Source organism: Salvelinus alpinus, chromosome 7 (assembly GCF_045679555.1).
Source record: "Salvelinus alpinus chromosome 7, SLU_Salpinus.1, whole genome shotgun sequence".
Taxonomy (NCBI): Eukaryota; Metazoa; Chordata; class Actinopteri; order Salmoniformes; family Salmonidae; genus Salvelinus; species Salvelinus alpinus.
In genome coordinates, this window is record NC_092092.1 from 15,017,039 (window position 1) to 15,044,692 (window position 27,654).

Sequence of the window (27,654 nt, forward strand, 5' to 3'; positions counted from 1 at the left end):
TGACGTATACACTGACATGGTGACTCAGTTCATCAGTCAGGTTAGGGCTCCCGAGTGACGCAGTGGTCTAAGGCACTGCATCTCAGTGCAAGAGGCGTCACTACAGTCCCTGGGTCGAATCCAGGCTGTATCACATCCGGCCGTGATTGGGAGTCCCAGAGTGGCGCACAATTGGCCCAGCGTCGTCCGGGTTGTGCCGGGGTAGGCCGTTGTAAATAAACATTTGTTCTTAACTGTCTTGCATAGTTAAATAAAGGTTAAATATGTTTTTACAATTTTTATTTAAAATTGTATAGCGGATGTTGTTCCTACCCAAATCAGATAGATGGCAGCATGCTGAAAACGCGAAACCCCCCACGGCAAGGTGACTGGGAACATGGTTGAATACAAACAGTGTAGTTATTCCCTCCGCAAGGCAATCGAACAGGCAAAACGTCACTAGAGACAAAGTGGAGACACAATTCATCGACGTCTTGCTTCCTTTGAGGATAACACAGTGCCACCGATGCAGCCCGCTCCCAAGGACTGTGGGCTCTCCTTCTCTGAGGGCCAAGGTGAGTAAGACATTTAAATGTGTTAACCCTCGCAAGGTTAACGGCATACCCAGACGGCATACCTAGCCACGTCCTCAGTGCATGTGCAGACCAGTTGGCTGGAGTGTTTGCGGACATATTCAATCTCTCCCTATCCCAGTCTGCTGTCCCCACTTGCTTCAAGATGGCCACCATTGGTCCTGTACCCAAGAAAGCAAAGGTAACTGAACTAAATTACTATCGCCCCGTAGCACTCACTCCTGTCATCATGAAGTGCTTTGAGAGGCTGGTTAAGGATCATATCACCTCTACCTCTACCTGACACCCTAGACCCACTTCAATTTGCTTACTGCCCCAATAGATCCACAGACGATGCAATCCCCATCGCACTGCCCTATCCCATTTGGACAAGAGGAATACCTATGTAAGAATGCTGTTCATTGACTATAGCTCAACATTCAACACCATAGTACCCTCCAAGATCATCATTAAGCTTGAGGCCCTGCGTCCTGGAATTCGTTACAAACAATGACGAGACAGCCTACAGGGAGGAGGTGAGGTCCCTGGCAGAGTGGTGCCAGGAAAATAATCTCTCCCTCAATATCAACAAAACGAAGGAGCTGATCGTCGACTTCAGGAAACAGCAGAGGGAGCAGCCCCCTATCCACATCGACGGGACTACAGTGGAGAAGGTGAAAAGCTTTAAAATCCTCGGCATACATATCACTGACAATCTGAAATGGTCCACCCACACAGACAGTGTGTTGGAGAAGGCGCAGCCACGCCTCTTCAATGTCAGGAGGCTGAAGATATTCGGCTTGACCCCTAAGACCCTCACAAACTTTTACAGATTGAGAGCATCCTGTCGGGCTGTATCACCGCCTGGTACGGCAACAGCACCGCCTGCAACATCAGGGCTCTCCAGAGGGTGGTGCGGTCTGCCCAACACATCACCCGGGGCCTGCCCTCCAGGACACCTACAGCAAGGACATCAACCACCCGAGCCACTGCCTGTTCACCACGCTATCATCCAGAAGGCGAGGTCAGTACAGGTGCATCAAAGCAGGGACCGAGAGACTGAAAAACAGCTTCTATCTCAAGGCCATCAGACTGTTAAACAGCCATCGCTAGACGGCTACCACCCGGTTACTCAACCCTGTACCTTAGAGGCTGCGGCCCTATATACATAGACATCTCTCACCAAAACACTAAATTTTTTCTCAAAAGTGAGTTTACTAGTGCATCAACTTTCAAAGCAGAATTACTTTCCCATTGTTCCTCAAAAATGCAGATTAAATGATATACCATTTTGTAGCTCTGAGTCTCTACTTTTTATCAACGCAAAAAACACAATTTCAAATTGTGCTACATAAGACCAAATCCAGGTGGTGAGTTACAAATGGCATTGAGGAGTATACCACCTCATTCATCGGCTTCATCAATAAGTGCACCCCCCCCCCACCGTGACGACATCCGCATCGAGCTAGAGGCTAGAGCTGCCGTTTCAAGGAGCAGGACACTAATCCGTACGCTTATAAGAAATCCCGCTATGCCCTCAGACGAACCATCAAACAAGCAAAGTGTCAATACAGGATTAAGATTGAATCCTACTACACTAGGCTCCGACGCTCATCGGATGTGGCAGGGCTTGAAAACTATTACGGACCACAAAGGGAAACACAGCCGTGAGCTGCCCAGTGACGCGAGCCTACCAGACGAGCTAAATGCCTTTCATGCTCGCCTCGAGGCAAGCAACACTGAAGCATGAATGAGAGCACCAGCTGTTCTGGACGACTGCGTGATAGGGTTCACGGTAGCCAATGTGAGAAAGACCTTTAAACAGCTCAACATTTACAAAGCCGCGGGGCCAGCATGCCAGGACCAACTGGCAATTGTCTTCACTGACTTAAACCTCTCCCTGACTGAGTCTGTAATACCTACATGTTTCAAGCAGACCACCATAGTCCCTGTGCCCAAGGAAGCCTAAATGATTACTGCCCCTTAGCACTCACGTCGGTGGCCATGAATTGTTTTGAAAGGCCGGTCATGGCTCACATCAACAGCATCCTCCCGGATACCCTAGACCCACTACAATTTGCATACCGCCCCAACAGATCCACAGATGACGCAGTCTCTATTGCGCTCCACACTGCCCTTTCCCACCTGGACAAAAGGAACACCTATGTGAGAATGCTATTCATTGACTACAGCTCAGCGTTCAATACCATAGTGCCCACAAAGCTCATCACTAAGCTAAGGACCCTGGGACTAAACACCTCCCTCTGCAACTGGAGGTAACACGTCCGAAATATAGCCCACATCTGGGGAGTGGAGTGTGGACCGACATCACTCACACACAGAAGAGTTTTTGTGGAGTGTGGACCGGCGTTTGAGTGTCTGTCTCATTTTGAGACTCATAGCCAGCCTCCTAGCCTACCCACTGGAGGGGGAATGAGAGCTACCTGTCACTGGTTTCTTTGATAAATAATAAACAACCAAATTGTGGCAGTGTGTTTCTCTCCCTCCCTCCCTCCCTCCCTCCGCACTGCCAGCTTTATTAAATACTATTAGAGGACAGGGACAACTATTAGAGGACAGGGCCATCTATTAGAGGACAGGGCCATCTATTAGAGGACAGGGCCAACTATTAGAGGACAGGGCCATCTATTAGAGGACAGGGCCAACTATTAGAGGACAGGGCCATCTATTAGAGGCCAGGGACAACTATTAGAGGACAGGGACAACTATTAGAGGACAGGGACAACTATTAGAGGACAGGGCCATCTATTAGAGGACAGGGACAACTATTAGAGGACAGGGCCATCTATTAGAGGCCAGGGACAACTATTAGAGGACAGGGCCATCTATTAGAGGACAGGGACAACTATTAGAGGACAGGGTCAACTATTAGAGGACAGGGTCAACTATTAGAGGACAGGGACAACTATTAGAGGACAGGGACAACTATTAGAAGACAGGGACAACTATTAGAAGACAGGGACACTAATAGAGGACAGAGCCAACTTATTACTGAGGAGGTATGAATGGGGCTAACATGAAGCAGCATCAGCAGGGAAGAAGAGTCCCTCTATCAACCCCTCGCTCTCTTTCCCTCTGCCTTTCTTTCTACACCTCTTCTCTTTCCCTGTCTGTATAGCTCTCTCTCTCTCTATGTAATTGAAACGGCACGGCTTCCTTCGTTTCGTTCCTCTAATCAACTGCCAACTGCCACTCAGATGTGGTTACGTACTGAAGCTTTTAATGGAGTTATAATGAAGAAGGCCCTCAGAGAAGGAAGGGAACATTTGGTGGACACATGGGAGGGCTGAGGGAGAAAAAGGGGACCGGTGTGGGGGAGAAAATGGGACCGGTGTGGGGGAGAAAATGGGACAAGGTACCGGTGTGGGGGAGAAAAGGGGACCGGTGTGGGGGAGAAAATGGGACAAGGTACCAGTGTGGGGGAGAAAAGGGGACCGGTGTGGGGGAGAAAATGGGACAAGGTACCGGTGTGGGGGAGAAAAGGGGACCGGTGTGGGGGAGAAAATGGGACAAGGTACCGGTGTGGGGGAGAAAAGGGGACCGGTGTGGGGGAGAAAATGGGACAAGGTACCGGTGTGGGGGAGAAAAGGGGACCGGTGTGGGGGAGAAAATGGGACAAGGTACCGGTGTGGGGGAGAAAATGGGACCGGTGTGGGGGAGAAAATGGGACAAGGTACCGGTGTGGGGGAGAAAAGGGGACCGGTGTGGGGGAGAAAAGGGGACCGGTGTGGGGGAGCAAAGGGGACCGGTGTGGGGAGAAAAGGGGACCGGTGTGGGGGAGAAACAGGGACCGAAAAGGGGAATGGTGTGGGGAAGAAAAGGGGACCGGTGTGGGGGAGAAAATGGGACAAGGTACCGGTGTGGGGGAGAAAAGGGGACCGGTGTGGGGGAGAGTTTGAACCCAGGCCTCCTGTCTGCACAGGTGTGTGAGCAGGAAGTGTTAGCAGGAAGTGAGTAGGTACACCTGTTATGCATCTGACTAAAGTGTGTGGAGGAAAAGCAGCAGAAATACCTATCTGGGGTAAGGATCAAGCACCAGGAGAGGAGACAGGAGGAGACGTGGGGTTAAAGAGCCTACCTTCTTCCCAGCGATGTATCCTCCTGCAGCCCCGAAGCTCTTGGTGAACGTTCCCATCATGACGTCGATGTCTGAGGGGTCCAGCCCGAACAGTTCTGTCACACCCCGGCCTGTCGGCCCCACCGCCCCGATACTGTGAGCCTCGTCCAGATACAGGTAGGCCTTGTACTTCTTCTTCAGGGCTACGATGTCCGGCAGACGCACCACAGACCCCTCCATACTGTGGTAGCAAGAGAAGGGAGAAGGATACAGTGATTTATTAGCAATTCAAGGAACACTTAACCAGCATGGCTACCACAGCATTCTGCAGCGATACGCCATCCCATCTGGTTTGGGCTTAGTGGGACTATCCTTTGTTTTTCAACAGGACAATGACCCAACACACATCCAGGCTGTGTAAGGGCTATTTGACCAAGAAGGAGAGTGATGGAGTACTGAATCAGATGACCTGGCCTCCACAATTCAATTCAATTCAATTCAAGGGGCTTTATTGGCATGGGAAACATGTGTTAACATTGCCAAAGCAAGTGAGGTAGATAATATACAAAAGTCAAATAAACAATAAAAATGAACAGTAAACATTACACATACAGAAGTTTCAAAACAATAAAGACATTACAAATGTCATATTATATATATACAGTGTTGTAACAATGTACAAATGGTTAAAGCACACAAGTTAAAATAAATAAACATAAATATGGGTTGTATTTACAATGGTGTTTGTTCTTCACTGGTTGCCCTTTTCTTGTGGCAACAGGTCACAAATCTTGCTGCTGTGATGGCACACTGTGGAATTTCACCCAGTAGATATGGGAGTTTATCAAAATTGGATTTGTTTTCGAATTCTTTGTGGATCTGTGTAATCTGAGGGAAATATGTCTCTCTAATATGGTCATACATTGGGCAGGAGGTTAGGAAGTGCAGCTCAGTTTCCACCTCATTTTGTGGGCAGTGAGCACATAGCCTGTCTTCTCTTGAGAGCCATGTCTGCCTACGGCGGCCTTTCTCAATAGCAAGGCTATGCTCACTGAGTCTGTACATAGTCAAAGCTTTCCTTAAGTTTGGGTCAGTCACAGTGGTTAGGTATTCTGCCACTGTATACTCTCTGTTTAGGGCCAAATAGCATTCTAGTCACAATCCCCTGACCTCAACCCAATTGAGATGGTTTGGGATGTGACGACCCTCCCACTCTGTCTACCGTATTCTCTCTCTCTTTGCTCTCGTTTCCTTATTAGGATGCCGGTGGGCGGAGCCGGGAGGGTCGTCAGCTACATGGGAAACACCTGGGCCCGGGTGTGTCCCAGGATAAATAGACCTCTTCCACATTCATTGAGGAGACTCTCTCCATTCAGGCAGATTTTGGTTGTGGTATTGTTGTGGCTATTTGGTTTGTTTGTGTTGGCACCCTTCCACACCCCTAATTATCACATGTATACACGCAACCACTCACTTACACTACTTACTACACTCACACCATTGTTAATTGTATTTACTTTACTTCAGTTAATAAGTAAGTAAGGCTCTCCAGAGGGTAGTGAGGTCTGCACAACGCATCACCGGGGGCAAACTACCTGCCCTCCAGGACACCTACACCACCCGATGTCACAGGAAGGCCATAAAGATCATCAAGGACAACAACCACCCGAGCCACTGCCTGTTCACCCCGCTATCATCCAGAAGGCGAGGTCAGTACAGGTGCATCAAAGCAGGGACCGAGAGACTGATAAACAGCTTCTATCTCAAGGCCATCAGACTGTTAAACAGCCACCACTAACATTTAGCGGCCGCTGCCAACATACTGACTCAACTCCAGCCACTTTAATAATGGGAATTGATGGAAATTTATGTAAAAATGTACCACTAGTCACTTTAAACAATGCCACTTAATATAATGTTTACATACCCTACATTACTCATCTCATATGTATATACTGTACTCTATATCATCTACTGCATCTTGCCATCTTTATGTAATACATGTATCACTAGCCACTTTAAACTATGCCACTTTATGTTTATATACCCTACATTACTCATCTCATAGGTATATACCGTACTCTATACCATCTGCTGCATCTTGCCTATGCCGTTCTGTACCATCACTCATTCATATATCTTTATGTACATATTCTTTATCCCTTTACACTTGTGTGTATAAGGTAGTAGTTGTGGAATTGTTAGGTTAGATTACTTGTTAGATATTACTGCATTGTCGGAACTAGAAGCACAAGCATTTCGCTACACTCGCATTAACATCTGCTAACCATGTGTATGTGACAAATAAAATTTGATTTGAAATATATTTTGTTATTCTTTATGTCCATGTTATCTCTCTTTTGTTACGGGCTTTGAGCCGGTTCGTGACAGGGATGAGTTGGACCGCCGAGTGAAGGAAAAGCAGCCAACAAGTGCTCAGCATATGTGGGAACTCCTTCAAGACTGTTTGAAAAGCATTCCAGATTAAGCTGGTTGAGAGAATGCCAAGAGTGTGCAAAGCTGTCATCAACGCAAAGGGTGGCTATTTGAAGAATCTCAAATATAAAATATATTTTGATTTGTTTAGCATTTTACTACATGATTCCATATGTGTTATTCACAGTTTTGATGACTTCACTATTATTTTACAATATAGAAAAACTCTTGAATGAGTAGGTGTGTCCAAACTTCTGACTGGTACTGTACATTTATACTGACTCTACAGACCTATACACCCACTCACATACAGTACAAGCTGCTGCTACTCTGTTTATCTTCTATCCTGTATATAGTCACCTTCCCCCTATACATATCTACCTCCATCACTCCAGTATCCCTGTCACCTTCCCCCTATACATATCTACCTCCATCACTCCAGCATCCCTGTCACCTTCCCCCTATACATATCTACCTCCATCACTCCAGCATCCCTGTCACCTTCCCCCTATACATATCTACCTCCATCACTCCAGTATCCCTGTCTCCTTACCCCTATACATATCTACCTACATCACTCCAGTATCCCTGTCTCCTTCCCCCTATACATATCTACCTCCATCACTCCAGCATCCCTGTCACCTTCCCCCTATACATATCTACCTCCATCACTCCAGCATCCCTGTCACCTTAACCCTATACATATCTACCTCCATCACTCCAGCATCCCTGTCACCTTCCCCCTATACATATCTACCTCCATCACTCCAGCATCCCTGTCACCTTCCCCCTATACATATCTACCTCCATCACTCCAGCATCCCTGCACATTGTTAATATGGTACTGACCCTGTATATAGTCACCTTACCCCTATACATATCTACCTCCATCACTCCAGTATCCCTGTCCCCTTACCCCTATACATATCTACCTCCATCACTCCAGTATCCCTGTACATTGTTAATATGGTACTGACCCTGTATAGTCACCTTACCCCTATACATATCTACCTCCATCACTCCAGTATCCCTGTCCCCTTACCCCTATACATATCTACCTCCATCACTCCAGTATCCCTGTCCCCTTCCCCCTATACATATCTACCTCCATCACTCCAGTATCCCTGTCCCCTTCCCCCTATACATATCTACCTCCATCACTCCAGTATCCCTGTCCCCTTACCCCTATACATATCTACCTCCATCACTCCAGTATCCCTGTACATTGTTAATATGATACTGACCCTGTATAGTCACCTTACCCCTATACATATCTACCTCCATCACTCCAGTATCCCTGTCCCCTTACCCTTATACATATCTACCTCCATCACTCCAGTATCCCTGTCCCCTTACCCCTATACATATCTACCTCCATCACTCCAGTATCCCTGTCCCCTTCCCCCTATACATATCTACCTCCATCACTCCAGTATCCCTGTCCCCTTCCCCCTATACATATCTACCTCCATCACTCCAGTATCCCTGTCCCCTTCCCCCTATACATATCTACCTCCATCACTCCAGTATCCCTGTCCCCTTCCCCCTATACATATCTACCTCCATCACTCCAGTATCCCTGTCCCCTTCCCCCTATACATATCTACCTCCATCACTCCAGTATCCCTGTACATTGTTAATATGGTACTGACCCTGTATATAGTCACCTTACCCCTATACATATCTACCTCCATCACTCCAGTATCCCTGTACATTGTTAATATGATACTGACCCTGTATATAGTTTACTTACTTACTTACTGTGTTCTTATTTCTTGTGTGTTTTTTTCTAATATTACATTGTTGTTAATGACTGCATTGCTGGGTTTAGAACTTGCAAGAAATGCATTTCACTGTACTTGTACATTTGACGTTAGAACTTGAAGCTTGAAATGAGAGAGCAAAACACGAGCCAAGAAGAAAATCAAGTTAGTGGAGGAGTGTGTGAAAAAGAGAGAGAGGGAGAGGTCTGAGGAGGGTTCTGTTCAGTCTGAGTATCAGCTCCTATAATGACATGAGGTTCTGTTTTTAGGTGTGTGTGTGTGTGTGTGTGTGTGTGTGTGTGTGTGTGTGTGTGTACACACTAACCTGTAGATTCCTTCCACCATGATCAGAATCTTCTTCCAGGGTCGGTGGGTCCGAGGCTGGCCACTACACACCGCCTCCCTCAACAGACGCTCCAGGCTCTGCATGTCTGACACATTTGGAATACATCAATGTTAATATACTGTACGTTTATAGCACAAAAAACTACATTAATAACGCTTTGCAAACAGACAGATTGGTGGTGAAACACACGATAATCAGTACACCACCCACAGGGCAAGGGCAGATCACCCGCAGAGTAAAAGCAACACCTTCTACTAAGCCACAACAGGAAATACCTTCTACTAAGCCACAACAGGAAATACCTTCTACTAAGCCACAACAGGAAATACCTTCTACTAAGCCACAACAGGAAATACCTTCTACTAAGCCACAACAGGAAATACCTTCTACTAAGCCACAACAGGAAATACCTTCTACTAAGCCACAACAGGAAATACCTTCTACTAAGCCACAACAGGAAATACCTTCTACTAAGCCACAACAGGAAATACCTTCTACTAAGCCACAACAGGAAATACCTTCTACTAAGCCACAACAGGAAATACCTTCTACTAAGCCACAACAGGAAATACCTTCTACTAAGCCACAACAGGAAATACCTTCTACTAAGCCACAACAGGAAATACCTTCTACTAAGCCACAACAGGAAATACCTTCTACTAAGCCACAACAGGAAATACCTTCTACTAAGCCACAACAGGAAATACCTTCTACTAAGCCACAACAGGAAATACCTTCTACTAAGCCACAACAGGAAATACCTTCTACTAAGCCACAACAGGAAATACCTTCTACTAAGGAAATACCAAGGCAGAATGTGTCTGTAATCTACAGCAGGAAGTGGATGCGTCCTAAACAGGACAGAGGCCATTTGGGAGCCAGAGACAGTGTCCTGACTGAGCCTAATACCAGAGGAGAGGTCTCTGGGGAAGGGATGAGGACATGTATAGCAGTGGTATGTGTCGGTAAGAGCAAAGTTGTGGGTTTATAGTTCCTGCAGGGATCATACAAAAATAAACTGTAAGAGGTTTTGGATAAAAGCATGGGGTTTCTATGTTTTGACACTGCAATTACCATCGTTTACCACTAGATGGAAGCATTGATCAACTCGTTTGTAAGGAAGTAAAACTCACACTGACTCCATGTATTGTACATCTATCTATAAACTACAATACCACACCATACAAACAACCAGAGCCAGTCATAGATTATATTAACATAAAATATGCTGTGTAATTTTATCCATTTTACAAAGCCTTTTTCGGGAAATAAATGGGATGTATATTCTGTACTCAGCATTCACTATCTGATATAGAAACATACAGCTGCATGGTAACTAAGGGAGACAGAATCATGACATGGTAAGTAGTGTACGGAATGTAACATTACGGGACCAGAAATGTAGATGAGAGTCTCTGGTTCATATAGAGCAGGACTAGTCAACTAGATTCAGACGATGGTTGGGGGGGGCAGAACCTCATTATAATAATGTAGATGAGAGTCTCTGGTCCATATAGAGCAGGACTAGTCAACTAGATTCAGACGATGGTTGGGGGGGGGCAGAACCTCATTATAATAATGTAGATGAGAGTCTCTGGTCCATATAGAGCAGGACTAGTCAACTAGATTCAGACGATGGTTGGGGGGGGCAGAACCTCATTATAATAATGTAGATGAGAGTCTCTGGTCCATATAAAGCAGGACTAGTCAACTAGATTCAGACGATGGTTGGGGGGGGCAGAACCTCATTATAATAATGTAGATGAGAGTCTCTGGTCCATATAGAGCAGGACTAGTCAACTAGATTCAGACGATGGTTGGGGGGGGCAGAACCTCATTATAATAATGTAGATGAGAGTCTCTGGTCCATATAGAGCAGGACTAGTCAACTAGATTCAGACGATGGTTGGGGGGGGGGGCAGAACCTCATTATAATAATGTAGATGAGAGTCTCTGGTCCATATAAAGCAGGACTAGTCAACTAGATTCAGACGATGGTTGGGGGGGGGGCAGAACCTCATTATAATAATGTAGATGAGAGTCTCTGGTCCATATAGAGCAGGACTAGTCAACTAGATTCAGACGATGGTTGGGGGGGGCAGAACCTCATTATAATAATGTAGATGAGAGTCTCTGGTCCATATAAAGCAGGACTAGTCAACTAGATTCAGACGATGGTTGGGGGGGGCAGAACCTCATTATAATAATGTAGATGAGAGTCTCTGGTCCATATAAAGCAGGACTAGTCAACTAGATTCAGACGATGGTTGGGGGGGGGCAGAACCTCATTATAATAATGTAGATGAGAGTCTCTGGTCCATATAAAGCAGGACTAGTCAACTAGATTCAGACGATGGTTGGGGGGGGGGCAGAACCTCATTATAATAATGTAGATGAGAGTCTCTGGTCCATATAAAGCAGGACTAGTCAACTAGATTCAGACGATGGTTGGGGGGGGGGGCAGAACCTCATTATAATAATGTAGATGAGAGTCTCTGGTCCATATAAAGCAGGACTAGTCAACTAGATTCAGACGATGGTTGGGGGGGGCAGAACCTCATTATAATAATGTAGATGAGAGTCTCTGGTCCATATAAAGCAGGACTAGTCAACTAGATTCAGACGATGGTTGGGGGGGGGGCAGAACCTCATTATAATAATGTAGATGAGAGTCTCTGGTCCATATAAAGCAGGACTAGTCAACTAGATTCAGACGATGGTTGGGGGGGGGCAGAACCTCATTATAATAATGTAGATGAGAGTCTCTGGTCCATATAAAGTAGGACTAGTCAACTAGATTCAGACGATGGTTGGGGGGGGCAGAACCTCATTATAATAATGTAGATGAGAGTCTCTGGTCCATATAAAGTAGGACTAGTCAACTAGATTCAGACGATGGTTGGGGGGGGGGGCAGAACCTCATTATAATAATGTAGATGAGAGTCTCTGGTCCATATAAAGTAGGACTAGTCAACTAGATTCAGACGATGGTTGGGGGGGGGGGCAGAACCTCATTATAATAATGTAGATGAGAGTCTCTGGTCCATATAAAGCAGGACTAGTCAACTAGATTCAGACGATGGTTGGGGGGGGGCAGAACCTCATTATAATAATGTAGATGAGAGTCTCTGGTCCATATAGAGCAGGACTAGTCAACTAGATTCAGACGATGGTTGGGGGGGGCAGAACCTCATTATAATAATGTAGATGAGAGTCTCTGGTCCATATAAAGCAGGACTAGTCAACTAGATTCAGACGATGGTTGGGGGGAGCAGAACCTCATTATAATAATGTAGATGAGAGTCTCTGGTCCATATAAAGTAGGACTAGTCAACTAGATTCAGACGATGGTTGGGGGGGGTGGGGCAGAACCTCATTATAATAATGTAGATGAGAGTCTCTGGTCCATATAGAGCAGGACTAGTCAACTAGATTCAGACGATGGTTGGGGGGGGGGGCAGAACCTCATTATAATAATGTAGATGAGAGTCTCTGGTCCATATAAAGTAGGACTAGTCAACTAGATTCAGACGATGGTTGGGGGGGGCAGAACCTCATTATAATAATGTAGATGAGAGTCTCTGGTCCATATAGAGCAGGACTAGTCAACTAGATTCAGACGATGGTTGGGGGGGGGGGGGGCAGAACCTCATTATAATAATGTAGATGAGAGTCTCTGGTCCATATAAAGCAGGACTAGTCAACTAGATTCAGACGATGGTTGGGGGGGGGGGGCAGAACCTCATTATAATAATGTAGATGAGAGTCTCTGGTCCATATAAAGCAGGACTAGTCAACTAGATTCAGACGATGGTTGGGGGGGGCAGAACCTCATTATAATAATGTAGATGAGAGTCTCTGGTCCATATAGAGCAGGACTAGTCAACTAGATTCAGACGATGGTTGGGGGGGGGGCAGAACCTCATTATAATAATGTAGATGAGAGTCTCTGGTCCATATAGAGCAGGACTAGTCAACTAGATTCAGACGATGGTTGGGGGGGGCAGAACCTCATTATAATAATGTAGATGAGAGTCTCTGGTCCATATAGAGCAGGACTAGTCAACTAGATTCAGACGATGGTTGGGGGGGGGGGGGCAGAACCTCATTATAATAATGTAGATGAGAGTCTCTGGTCCATATAAAGCAGGACTAGTCAACTAGATTCAGACGATGGTTGGGGGGGGGGCAGAACCTCATTATAATAATGTAGATGAGAGTCTCTGGTCCATATAAAGCAGGACTAGTCAACTAGATTCAGACGATGGTTGGGGGGGGGGGCAGAACCTCATTATAATAATGTAGATGAGAGTCTCTGGTCCATATAAAGCAGGACTAGTCAACTAGATTCAGACGATGGTTGGGGGGGGGCAGAACCTCATTATAATAATGTAGATGAGAGTCTCTGGTCCATATAGAGCAGGACTAGTCAACTAGATTCAGACGATGGTTGGGGGGGGCAGAACCTCATTATAATAATGTAGATGAGAGTCTCTGGTCCATATAAAGCAGGACTAGTCAACTAGATTCAGACGATGGTTGGGGGGGGGGGGCAGAACCTCATTATAATAATGTAGATGAGAGTCTCTGGTCCATATAGAGCAGGACTAGTCAACTAGATTCAGACGATGGTTGGGGGGGGGGTGGGGCAGAACCTCATTATAATAATGTAGATGAGAGTCTCTGGTCCATATAGAGCAGGACTAGTCAACTAGATTCAGACGATGGTTGGGGGGGCAGAACCTCATTATAATAATGTAGATGAGAGTCTCTGGTCCATATAGAGCAGGACTAGTCAACTAGATTCAGACGATGGTTGGGGGGGGGGGGGGGCAGAACCTCATTATAATAATGTAGATGAGAGTCTCTGGTCCATATAGAGCAGGACTAGTCAACTAGATTCAGACGATGGTTGGGGGGGGCAGAACCTCATTATAATAATGTAGATGAGAGTCTCTGGTCCATATAAAGCAGGACTAGTCAACTAGATTCAGACGATGGTTGGGGGGGGGCAGAACCTCATTATAATAATGTAGATGAGAGTCTCTGGTCCATATAAAGCAGGACTAGTCAACTAGATTCAGACGATGGTTGGGGGGGGCAGAACCTCATTATAATAATGTAGATGAGAGTCTCTGGTCCATATAAAGCAGGACTAGTCAACTAGATTCAGACGATGGTTGGGGGGGGGGCAGAACCTCATTATAATAATGTAGATGAGAGTCTCTGGTCCATATAGAGCAGGACTAGTCAACTAGATTCAGACGATGGTTGGGGGGGGGGGGGGCAGAACCTCATTATAATAATGTAGATGAGAGTCTCTGGTCCATATAGAGCAGGACTAGTCAACTAGATTCAGACGATGGTTGGGGGGGGCAGAACCTCATTATAATAATGTAGATGAGAGTCTCTGGTCCATATAAAGCAGGACTAGTCAACTAGATTCAGACGATGGTTGGGGGGGGGCAGAACCTCATTATAATAATGTAGATGAGAGTCTCTGGTCCATATAAAGCAGGACTAGTCAACTAGATTCAGACGATGGTTGGGGGGGGCAGAACCTCATTATAATAATGTAGATGAGAGTCTCTGGTCCATATAGAGCAGGACTAGTCAACTAGATTCAGACGATGGTTGGGGGGGGCAGAACCTCATTATAATAATGTAGATGAGAGTCTCTGGTCCATATAAAGCAGGACTAGTCAACTAGATTCAGACGATGGTTGGGGGGGGGCAGAACCTCATTATAATAATGTAGATGAGAGTCTCTGGTCCATATAGAGCAGGACTAGTCAACTAGATTCAGACGATGGTTGGGGGGGGCAGAACCTCATTATAATAATGTAGATGAGAGTCTCTGGTCCATATAAAGCAGGACTAGTCAACTAGATTCAGACGATGGTTGGGGGGGGGCAGAACCTCATTATAATAATGTAGATGAGAGTCTCTGGTCCATATAAAGCAGGACTAGTCAACTAGATTCAGACGATGGTTGGGGGGGGGGGGGCAGAACCTCATTATAATAATGTAGATGAGAGTCTCTGGTCCATATAAAGCAGGACTAGTCAACTAGATTCAGACGATGGTTGGGGGGGGGGGGCAGAACCTCATTATAATAATGTAGATGAGAGTCTCTGGTCCATATAAAGCAGGACTAGTCAACTAGATTCAGACGATGGTTGGGGGGGGGGGGCAGAACCTCATTATAATAATGTAGATGAGAGTCTCTGGTCCATATAGAGCAGGACTAGACAACTAGATTCAGACGATGGTTGGGGGGGCAGAACCTCATTATAATAATGTAGATGAGAGTCTCTGGTCCATATAGAGCAGGACTAGTCAACTAGATTCAGACGATGGTTGGGGGGGGGGGCAGAACCTCATTATAATAATGTAGATGAGAGTCTCTGGTCCATATAAAGCAGGACTAGTCAACTAGATTCAGACGATGGTTGGGGGGGGCAGAACCTCATTATAATAATGTAGATGAGAGTCTCTGGTCCATATAAAGCAGGACTAGTCAACTAGATTCAGACGATGGTTGGGGGGGGCAGAACCTCATTATAATAATGTAGATGAGAGTCTCTGGTCCATATAAAGCAGGACTAGTCAACTAGATTCAGACGATGGTTGGGGGGGGCAGAACCTCATTATAATAATGTAGATGAGAGTCTCTGGTCCATATAAAGCAGGACTAGTCAACTAGATTCAGACGATGGTTGGGGGGGGCAGAACCTCATTATAATAATGTAGATGAGAGTCTCTGGTCCATATAAAGCAGGACTAGTCAACTAGATTCAGACGATGGTTGGGGGGGGGGGCAGAACCTCATTATAATAATGTAGATGAGAGTCTCTGGTCCATATAGAGCAGGACTAGTCAACTAGATTCAGACGATGGTTGGGGGGGGGGGGCAGAACCTCATTATAATAATGTAGATGAGAGTCTCTGGTCCATATAAAGCAGGACTAGTCAACTAGATTCAGACGATGGTTGGGGGGGGGGGGGCAGAACCTCATTATAATAATGTAGATGAGAGTCTCTGGTCCATATAGAGCAGGACTAGTCAACTAGATTCAGACGATGGTTGGGGGGGGGGGCAGAACCTCATTATAATAATGTAGATGAGAGTCTCTGGTCCATATAGAGCAGGACTAGTCAACTAGATTCAGACGATGGTTGGGGGGGGCAGAACCTCATTATAATAATGTAGATGAGAGTCTCTGGTCCATATAAAGCAGGACTAGTCAACTAGATTCAGACGATGGTTGGGGGGGGCAGAACCTCATTATAATAATGTAGATGAGAGTCTCTGGTCCATATAAAGCAGGACTAGTCAACTAGATTCAGACGATGGTTGGGGGGGGCAGAACCTCATTATAATAATGTAGATGAGAGTCTCTGGTCCATATAAAGCAGGACTAGTCAACTAGATTCAGACGATGGTTGGGGGGGGCAGAACCTCATTATAATAATGTAGATGAGAGTCTCTGGTCCATATAAAGCAGGACTAGTCAACTAGATTCAGACGATGGTTGGGGGGGGGGGGCAGAACCTCATTATAATAATGTAGATGAGAGTCTCTGGTCCATATAAAGCAGGACTAGTCAACTAGATTCAGACGATGGTTGGGGGGGTGGGGCAGAACCTCATTATAATAATGTAGATGAGAGTCTCTGGTCCATATAAAGCAGGACTAGTCAACTAGATTCAGACGATGGTTGGGGGGGGCAGAACCTCATTATAATAATGTAGATGAGAGTCTCTGGTCCATATAGAGCAGGACTAGTCAACTAGATTCAGACGATGGTTGGGGGGGGGGGCAGAACCTCATTATAATAATGTAGATGAGAGTCTCTGGTCCATATAAAGCAGGACTAGTCAACTAGATTCAGACGATGGTTGGGGGGGGCAGAACCTCATTATAATAATGTAGATGAGAGTCTCTGGTCCATATAAAGCAGGACTAGTCAACTAGATTCAGACGATGGTTGGGGGGGGGGGCAGAACCTCATTATAATAATGTAGATGAGAGTCTCTGGTCCATATAGAGCAGGACTAGTCAACTAGATTCAGACGATGGTTGGGGGGGGCAGAACCTCATTATAATAATGTAGATGAGAGTCTCTGGTCCATATAGAGCAGGACTAGTCAACTAGATTCAGAAGATGGTTGGGGGGGGCAGAACCTCATTATAATAATGTAGATGAGAGTCTCTGGTCCATATAGAGCAGGACTAGTCAACTAGATTCAGACGATGGTTGGGGGGGGCAGAACCTCATTATAATAATGTAGATGAGAGTCTCTGGTCCATATAGAGCAGGACTAGTCAACTAGATTCAGACGATGGTTGGGGGGGGGCAGAACCTCATTATAATAATGTAGATGAGAGTCTCTGGTCCATATAAAGCAGGACTAGTCAACTAGATTCAGACGATGGTTGGGGGGGGCAGAACCTCATTATAATAATGTAGATGAGAGTCTCTGGTCCATATAGAGCAGGACTAGTCAACTAGATTCAGACGATGGTTGGGGGGGGCAGAACCTCATTATAATAATGTAGATGAGAGTCTCTGGTCCATATAAAGCAGGACTAGTCAACTAGATTCAGACGATGGTTGGGGGGGGCAGAACCTCATTATAATAATGTAGATGAGAGTCTCTGGTCCATATAAAGCAGGACTAGTCAACTAGATTCAGACGATGGTTGGGGGGGGCAGAACCTCATTATAATAATGTAGATGAGAGTCTCTGGTCCATATAAAGCAGGACTAGTCAACTAGATTCAGACGATGGTTGGGGGGGGCAGAACCTCATTATAATAATGTAGATGAGAGTCTCTGGTCCATATAAAGCAGGACTAGTCAACTAGATTCAGACGATGGTTGGGGGGGGCAGAACCTCATTATAATAATGTAGATGAGAGTCTCTGGTCCATATAGAGCAGGACTAGTCAACTAGATTCAGACGATGGTTGGGGGGGGCAGAACCTCATTATAATAATGTAGATGAGAGTCTCTGGTCCATATAAAGCAGGACTAGTCAACTAGATTCAGACGATGGTTGGGGGGGGGGGCAGAACCTCATTATAATAATGTAGATGAGAGTCTCTGGTCCATATAAAGCAGGACTAGTCAACTAGATTCAGACGATGGTTGGGGGGGGGGCAGAACCTCATTATAATAATGTAGATGAGAGTCTCTGGTCCATATAAAGCAGGACTAGTCAACTAGATTCAGACGATGGTTGGGGGGGGGGGGGGGCAGAACCTCATTATAATAATGTAGATGAGAGTCTCTGGTCCATATAAAGCAGGACTAGTCAACTAGATTCAGACGATGGTTGGGGTGGGGGGCAGAACCTCATTATAATAATGTAGATGAGAGTCTCTGGTCCATATAAAGCAGGACTAGTCAACTAGATTCAGACGATGGTTGGGGGGGGGGGGGCAGAACCTCATTATAATAATGTAGATAAGAGTCTCTGGTCCATATAGAGCAGGACTAGTCAACTAGATTCAGACGATGGTTGGGGGGGGCAGAACCTCATTATAATAATGTAGATGAGAGTCTCTGGTCCATATAGAGCAGGACTAGTCAACTAGATTCAGACGATGGTTGGGGGGGGCAGAACCTCATTATAATAATGTAGATGAGAGTCTCTGGTCCATATAGAGCAGGACTAGTCAACTAGATTCAGACGATGGTTGGGGGGGGCAGAACCTCATTATAATAATGTAGATGAGAGTCTCTGGTCCATATAAAGCAGGACTAGTCAACTAGATTCAGACGATGGTTGGGGGGGGGGCAGAACCTCATTATAATAATGTAGATGAGAGTCTCTGGTCCATATAAAGCAGGACTAGTCAACTAGATTCAGACGATGGTTGGGGGGGGTGGGGCAGAACCTCATTATAATAATGTAGATGAGAGTGTCTGGTCCATATAGAGCAGGACTAGTCAACTAGATTCAGACGATGGTTGGGGGGGGCAGAACCTCATTATAATAATGTAGATGAGAGTCTCTGGTCCATATAGAGCAGGACTAGTCAACTAGATTCAGACGATGGTTGGGGGGGGGCAGAACCTCATTATAATAATGTAGATGAGAGTCTCTGGTCCATATAAAGCAGGACTAGTCAACTAGATTCAGACGATGGTTGGGGGGGGCAGAACCTCATTATAATAATGTAGATGAGAGTCTCTGGTCCATATAGAGCAGGACTAGTCAACTAGATTCAGACGATGGTTGGGGGGGGCAGAACCTCATTATAATAATGTAGATGAGAGTCTCTGGTCCATATAGAGCAGGACTAGTCAACTAGATTCAGACGATGGTTGGGGGGGGCAGAACCTCATTATAATAATGTAGATGAGAGTCTCTGGTCCATATAAAGCAGGACTAGTCAACTAGATTCAGACGATGGTTGGGGGGGGCAGAACCTCATTATAATAATGTAGATGAGAGTCTCTGGTCCATATAAAGCAGGACTAGTCAACTAGATTCAGACGATGGTTGGGGGGGGGGCAGAACCTCATTATAATAATGTAGATGAGAGTCTCTGGTCCATATAAAGCAGGACTAGTCAACTAGATTCAGACGATGGTTGGGGGGGGGGCAGAACCTCATTATAATAATGTAGATGAGAGTCTCTGGTCCATATAAAGCAGGACTAGTCAACTAGATTCAGACGATGGTTGGGGGGGGCAGAACCTCATTATAATAATGTAGATGAGAGTCTCTGGTCCATATAAAGCAGGACTAGTCAACTAGATTCAGACGATGGTTGGGGGGGGCAGAACCTCATTATAATAATGTAGATGAGAGTCTCTGGTCCATATAAAGCAGGACTAGTCAACTAGATTCAGACGATGGTTGGGGGGGGCAGAACCTCATTATAATAATGTAGATGAGAGTCTCTGGTCCATATAAAGCAGGACTAGTCAACTAGATTCAGACGATGGTTGGGGGGGGGGGCAGAACCTCATTATAATAATGTAGATGAGAGTCTCTGGTCCATATAAAGCAGGACTAGTCAACTAGATTCAGACGATGGTTGGGGGGGGGCAGAACCTCATTATAATAATGTAGATGAGAGTCTCTGGTCCATATAAAGTAGGACTAGTCAACTAGATTCAGACGATGGTTGGGGGGGGCAGAACCTCATTATAATAATGTAGATGAGAGTCTCTGGTCCATATAAAGTAGGACTAGTCAACTAGATTCAGACGATGGTTGGGGGGGGCAGAACCTCATTATAATAATGTAGATGAGAGTCTCTGGTCCATATAGAGCAGGACTAGTCAACTAGATTCAGACGATGGTTGGGGGGGGGCAGAACCTCATTATAATAATGTAGATGAGAGTCTCTGGTCCATATAAAGCAGGACTAGTCAACTAGATTCAGACGATGGTTGGGGGGGGGGGGGGGCAGAACCTCATTATAATAATGTAGATGAGAGTCTCTGGTCCATATAAAGCAGGACTAGTCAACTAGATTCAGACGATGGTTGGGGGGAGCAGAACCTCATTATAATAATGTAGATGAGAGTCTCTGGTCCATATAAAGCAGGACTAGTCAACTAGATTCAGACGATGGTTGGGGGGGGGCAGAACCTCATTATAATAATGTAGATGAGAGTCTCTGGTCCATATAAAGCAGGACTAGTCAACTAGATTCAGACGATGGTTGGGGGGGGCAGAACCTCATTATAATAATGTAGATGAGAGGCTCTGGTCCATATAAAGCAGGACTAGTCAACTAGATTCAGACGATGGTTGGGGGGGGCAGAACCTCATTATAATAATGTAGATGAGAGTCTCTGGTCCATATAAAGCAGGACTAGTCAACTAGATTCAGACGATGGTTGGGGGGGGCAGAACCTCATTATAATAATGTAGATGAGAGTCTCTGGTCCATATAGAGCAGGACTAGTCAACTAGATTCAGACGATGGTTGGGGGGGGGGCAGAACCTCATTATAATAATGTAGATGAGAGTCTCTGGTCCATATAAAGCAGGACTAGTCAACTAGATTCAGACGATGGTTGGGGGGGCAGAACCTCATTATAATAATGTAGATGAGAGTCTCTGGTCCATATAAAGCAGGACTAGTCAACTAGATTCAGACGATGGTTGGGGGGGGGGCAGAACCTCATTATAATAATGTAGATGAGAGTCTCTGGTCCATATAGAGCAGGACTAGTCAACTAGATTCAGACGATGGTTGGGGGGGGGGGCAGAACCTCATTATAATAATGTAGATGAGAGTCTCTGGTCCATATAGAGCAGGACTAGTCAACTAGATTCAGAAGATGGTTGGGGGGGGCAGAACCTCATTATAATAATGTAGATGAGAGTCTCTGGTCCATATAGAGCAGGACTAGTCAACTAGATTCAGACGATGGTTGGGGTGGGGGGCAGAACCTCATTATAATAATGTAGATGAGAGTCTCTGGTCCATATAAAGCAGGACTAGTCAACTAGATTCAGACGATGGTTGGGGGGGGGGGCAGAACCTCATTATAATAATGTAGATGAGAGTCTCTGGTCCATATAGAGCAGGACTAGTCAACTAGATTCAGACGATGGTTGGGGGGGGGCAGAACCTCATTATAATAATGTAGATGAGAGTCTCTGGTCCATATAAAGCAGGACTAGTCAACTAGATTCAGACGATGGTTGGGGGGGGCAGAACCTCATTATAATAATGTAGATGAGAGTCTCTGGTCCATATAGAGCAGGACTAGTCAACTAGATTCAGACGATGGTTGGGGGGGGCAGAACCTCATTATAATAATGTAGATGAGAGTCTCTGGTCCATATAGAGCAGGACTAGTCAACTAGATTCAGAAGATGGTTGGGGGGGGCAGAACCTCATTATAATAATGTAGATGAGAGTCTCTGGTCCATATAGAGCAGGACTAGTCAACTAGATTCAGACGATGGTTGGGGGGGGGGCAGAACCTCATTATAATAATGTAGATGAGAGTCTCTGGTCCATATAAAGCAGGACTAGTCAACTAGATTCAGACGATGGTTGGGGGGGGCAGAACCTCATTATAATAATGTAGATGAGAGTCTCTGGTCCATATAAAGCAGGACTAGTCAACTAGATTCAGACGATGGTTGGGGGGGGGGGCAGAACCTCATTATAATAATGTAGATGAGAGTCTCTGGTCCATATAGAGCAGGACTAGTCAACTAGATTCAGACGATGGTTGGGGGGGGCAGAACCTCATTATAATAATGTAGATGAGAGTCTCTGGTCCATATAAAGCAGGACTAGTCAACTAGATTCAGACGATGGTTGGGGGGGGCAGAACCTCATTATAATAATGTAGATGAGAGTCTCTGGTCCATATAAAGCAGGACTAGTCAACTAGATTCAGACGATGGTTGGGGGGGGCAGAACCTCATTATAATAATGTAGATGAGAGTCTCTGGTCCATATAGAGCAGGACTAGTCAACTAGATTCAGACGATGGTTGGGGGGGGCAGAACCTCATTATAATAATGTAGATGAGAGTCTCTGGTCCATATAAAGCAGGACTAGTCAACTAGATTCAGACGATGGTTGGGGGGGGCAGAACCTCATTATAATAATGTAGATGAGAGTCTCTGGTCCATATAAAGCAGGACTAGTCAACTAGATTCAGACGATGGTTGGGGGGGGCAGAACCTCATTATAATAATGTAGATGAGAGTCTCTGGTCCATATAAAGCAGGACTAGTCAACTAGATTCAGACGATGGTTGGGGGGGGGGCAGAACCTCATTATAATAATGTAGATGAGAGTCTCTGGTCCATATAAAGCAGGACTAGTCAACTAGATTCAGACGATGGTTGGGGGGGGGCAGAACCTCATTATAATAATGTAGATGAGAGTCTCTGGTCCATATAAAGCAGGACTAGTCAACTAGATTCAGACGATGGTTGGGGGGGGGGGGGGGCAGAACCTCATTATAATAATGTAGATGAGAGTCTCTGGTTCATATAGAGCAGGACTAGTCAACTAGATTCAGACGATGGTTGGGGGGGGGCAGAACCTCATTATAATAATGTAGATGAGAGTCTCTGGTTCATATAAAGCAGGACTAGTCAACTAGATTCAGACGATGGTTGGGGGGGGCAGAACCTCATTATAATAATGTAGATGAGAGTCTCTGGTCCATATAAAGCAGGACTAGTCAACTAGATTCAGACGATGGTTGGGGGGGGGGGGCAGAACCTCATTATAATAATGTAGATGAGAGTCTCTGGTCCATATAAAGCAGGACTAGTCAACTAGATTCAGACGATGGTTGGGGGGGGCAGAACCTCATTATAATAATGTAGATGAGAGTCTGGTCCATATAAAGCAGGACTAGTCAACTAGATTCAGACGATGGTTGGGGTGGGGGGCAGAACCTCATTATAATAATGTAGATGAGAGTCTCTGGTCCATATAAAGCAGGACTAGTCAACTAGATTCAGACGATGGTTGGGGGGGGGGGGCAGAACCTCATTATAATAATGTAGATAAGAGTCTCTGGTCCATATAGAGCAGGACTAGTCAACTAGATTCAGACGATGGTTGGGGGGGGCAGAACCTCATTATAATAATGTAGATGAGAGTCTCTGGTCCATATAGAGCAGGACTAGTCAACTAGATTCAGACGATGGTTGGGGGGGGCAGAACCTCATTATAATAATGTAGATGAGAGTCTCTGGTCCATATAAAGCAGGACTAGTCAACTAGATTCAGACGATGGTTGGGGGGGGGGGCAGAACCTCATTATAATAATGTAGATGAGAGTCTCTGGTCCATATAGAGCAGGACTAGTCAACTAGATTCAGACGATGGTTGGGGGGGGCAGAACCTCATTATAATAATGTAGATGAGAGTCTGGTCCATATAAAGCAGGACTAGTCAACTAGATTCAGACGATGGTTGGGGTGGGGGGGGGGCAGAACCTCATTATAATAATGTAGATGAGAGTCTCTGGTCCATATAAAGCAGGACTAGTCAACTAGATTCAGACGATGGTTGGGGGGGGCAGAACCTCATTATAATAATGTAGATGAGAGTCTCTGGTCCATATAGAGCAGGACTAGTCAACTAGATTCAGACGATGGTTGGGGGGGGCAGAACCTCATTATAATAATGTAGATGAGAGTCTCTGGTCCATATAGAGCAGGACTAGTCAACTAGATTCAGACGATGGTTGGGGGGGGCAGAACCTCATTATAATAATGTAGATGAGAGTCTCTGGTCCATATAAAGCAGGACTAGTCAACTAGATTCAGACGATGGTTGGGGGGGGGCAGAACCTCATTATAATAATGTAGATGAGAGTCTCTGGTCCATATAAAGTAGGACTAGTCAACTAGATTCAGACGATGGTTGGGGGGGGCAGAACCTCATTATAATAATGTAGATGAGAGTCTCTGGTCCATATAAAGTAGGACTAGTCAACTAGATTCAGACGATGGTTGGGGGGGGCAGAACCTCATTATAATAATGTAGATGAGAGTCTCTGGTCCATATAGAGCAGGACTAGTCAACTAGATTCAGACGATGGTTGGGGGGGGGCAGAACCTCATTATAATAATGTAGATGAGAGTCTCTGGTCCATATAAAGCAGGACTAGTCAACTAGATTCAGACGATGGTTGGGGGGGGGGGGGGGCAGAACCTCATTATAATAATGTAGATGAGAGTCTCTGGTCCATATAAAGCAGGACTAGTCAACTAGATTCAGACGATGGTTGGGGGGAGCAGAACCTCATTATAATAATGTAGATGAGAGTCTCTGGTCCATATAAAGCAGGACTAGTCAACTAGATTCAGACGATGGTTGGGGGGGGGCAGAACCTCATTATAATAATGTAGATGAGAGTCTCTGGTCCATATAAAGCAGGACTAGTCAACTAGATTCAGACGATGGTTGGGGGGGGCAGAACCTCATTATAATAATGTAGATGAGAGGCTCTGGTCCATATAAAGCAGGACTAGTCAACTAGATTCAGACGATGGTTGGGGGGGGCAGAACCTCATTATAATAATGTAGATGAGAGTCTCTGGTCCATATAAAGCAGGACTAGTCAACTAGATTCAGACGATGGTTGGGGGGGGCAGAACCTCATTATAATAATGTAGATGAGAGTCTCTGGTCCATATAGAGCAGGACTAGTCAACTAGATTCAGACGATGGTTGGGGGGGGGGGCAGAACCTCATTATAATAATGTAGATGAGAGTCTCTGGTCCATATAAAGCAGGACTAGTCAACTAGATTCAGACGATGGTTGGGGGGGCAGAACCTCATTATAATAATGTAGATGAGAGTCTCTGGTCCATATAAAGCAGGACTAGTCAACTAGATTCAGACGATGGTTGGGGGGGGGGCAGAACCTCATTATAATAATGTAGATGAGAGTCTCTGGTCCATATAAAGCAGGACTAGTCAACTAGATTCAGACGATGGTTGGGGGGAGCAGAACCTCATTATAATAATGTAGATGAGAGTCTCTGGTCCATATAAAGCAGGACTAGTCAACTAGATTCAGACGATGGTTGGGGGGGCAGAACCTCATTATAATAATGTAGATGAGAGTCTCTGGTCCATATAAAGCAGGACTAGTCAACTAGATTCAGACGATGGTTGGGGGGGGGCAGAACCTCATTATAATAATGTAGATGAGAGTCTCTGGTCCATATAAAGCAGGACTAGTCAACTAGATTCAGACGATGGTTGGGGGGGGCAGAACCTCATTATAATAATGTAGATGAGAGGCTCTGGTCCATATAAAGCAGGACTAGTCAACTAGATTCAGACGATGGTTGGGGGGGGCAGAACCTCATTATAATAATGTAGATGAGAGTCTCTGGTCCATATAAAGCAGGACTAGTCAACTAGATTCAGACGATGGTTGGGGGGGCAGAACCTCATTATAATAATGTAGATGAGAGTCTCTGGTCCATATAAAGCAGGACTAGTCAACTAGATTCAGACGATGGTTGGGGGGGGGGCAGAACCTCATTATAATAATGTAGATGAGAGTCTCTGGTCCATATAAAGCAGGACTAGTCAACTAGATTCAGACGATGGTTGGGGGGGGCAGAACCTCATTATAATAATGTAGATGAGAGTCTCTGGTCCATATAGAGCAGGACTAGTCAACTAGATTCAGACGATGGTTGGGGGGGGCAGAACCTCATTATAATAATGTAGATGAGAGTCTCTGGTCCATATAAAGCAGGACTAGTCAACTAGATTCAGACGATGGTTGGGGGGGGCAGAACCTCATTATAATAATGTAGATGAGAGTCTCTGGTCCATATAAAGCAGGACTAGTCAACTAGATTCAGACGATGGTTGGGGGGGCAGAACCTCATTATAATAATGTAGATGAGAGTCTCTGGTCCATATAAAGCAGGACTAGTCAACTAGATTCAGACGATGGTTGGGGGGGGGGCAGAACCTCATTATAATAATGTAGATGAGAGTCTCTGGTCCATATAAAGCAGGACTAGTCAACTAGATTCAGAAGATGGTTGGGGGGGGGGGGGGGGGCAGAACCTCATTATAATAATGTAGATGAGAGTCTCTGGTCCATATAGAGCAGGACTAGTCAACTAGATTCAGACGATGGTTGGGGGGGGGGCAGAACCTCATTATAATAATGTAGATGAGAGTCTCTGGTCCATATAAAGCAGGACTAGTCAACTAGATTCAGACGATGGTTGGGGGGGGGGGGCAGAACCTCATTATAATAATGTAGATAAGAGTCTCTGGTCCATATAGAGCAGGACTAGTCAACTAGATTCAGACGATGGTTGGGGGGGGCAGAACCTCATTATAATAATGTAGATGAGAGTCTCTGGTCCATATAGAGCAGGACTAGTCAACTAGATTCAGACGATGGGGGGGGGGGGGGGGGGGGGGCAGAACCTCATTATAATAATGTAGATGAGAGTCTCTGGTCCATATAAAGCAGGACTAGTCAACTAGATTCAGACGATGGTTGGGGGGGGGGGGCAGAACCTCATTATAATAATGTAGATGAGAGTCTCTGGTCCATATAGAGCAGGACTAGTCAACTAGATTCAGACGATGGTTGGGGGGGGCAGAACCTCATTATAATAATGTAGATGAGAGTCTCTGGTCCATATAAAGCAGGACTAGTCAACTAGATTCAGACGATGGTTGGGGGGGGGGGCAGAACCTCATTATAATAATGTAGATGAGAGTCTCTGGTCCATATAAAGCAGGACTAGTCAACTAGATTCAGACGATGGTTGGGGGGGGGCAGAACCTCATTATAATAATGTAGATGAGAGTCTCTGGTCCATATAAAGCAGGACTAGTCAACTAGATTCAGACGATGGTTGGGGGGGGCAGAACCTCATTATAATAATGTAGATGAGAGTCTCTGGTCCATATAAAGCAGGACTAGTCAACTAGATTCAGACGATGGTTGGGGGGGGGCAGAACCTCA

General features: G+C 45.5%; 1 protein-coding gene across 1 annotated transcript in view; it reads right to left on the bottom strand.

Moving 5' to 3' along the window:
• The window catches only part of LOC139580304 (serine palmitoyltransferase 2-like), a 176,624-nt gene that overhangs the window by 30,607 nt on the left and 118,363 nt on the right, over window positions 1-27,654 (bottom strand). Inside the window, exons 7-8 of the mRNA XM_071408843.1 lie at window positions 9,154-9,259; window positions 4,651-4,870 (exon numbers count right to left, since the gene is read on the bottom strand). Of these exons, the coding sequence (XP_071264944.1) occupies window positions 4,651-4,870; window positions 9,154-9,259 (326 nt within the window). The remainder of the gene's footprint in view (window positions 1-4,650; window positions 4,871-9,153; window positions 9,260-27,654) is intronic.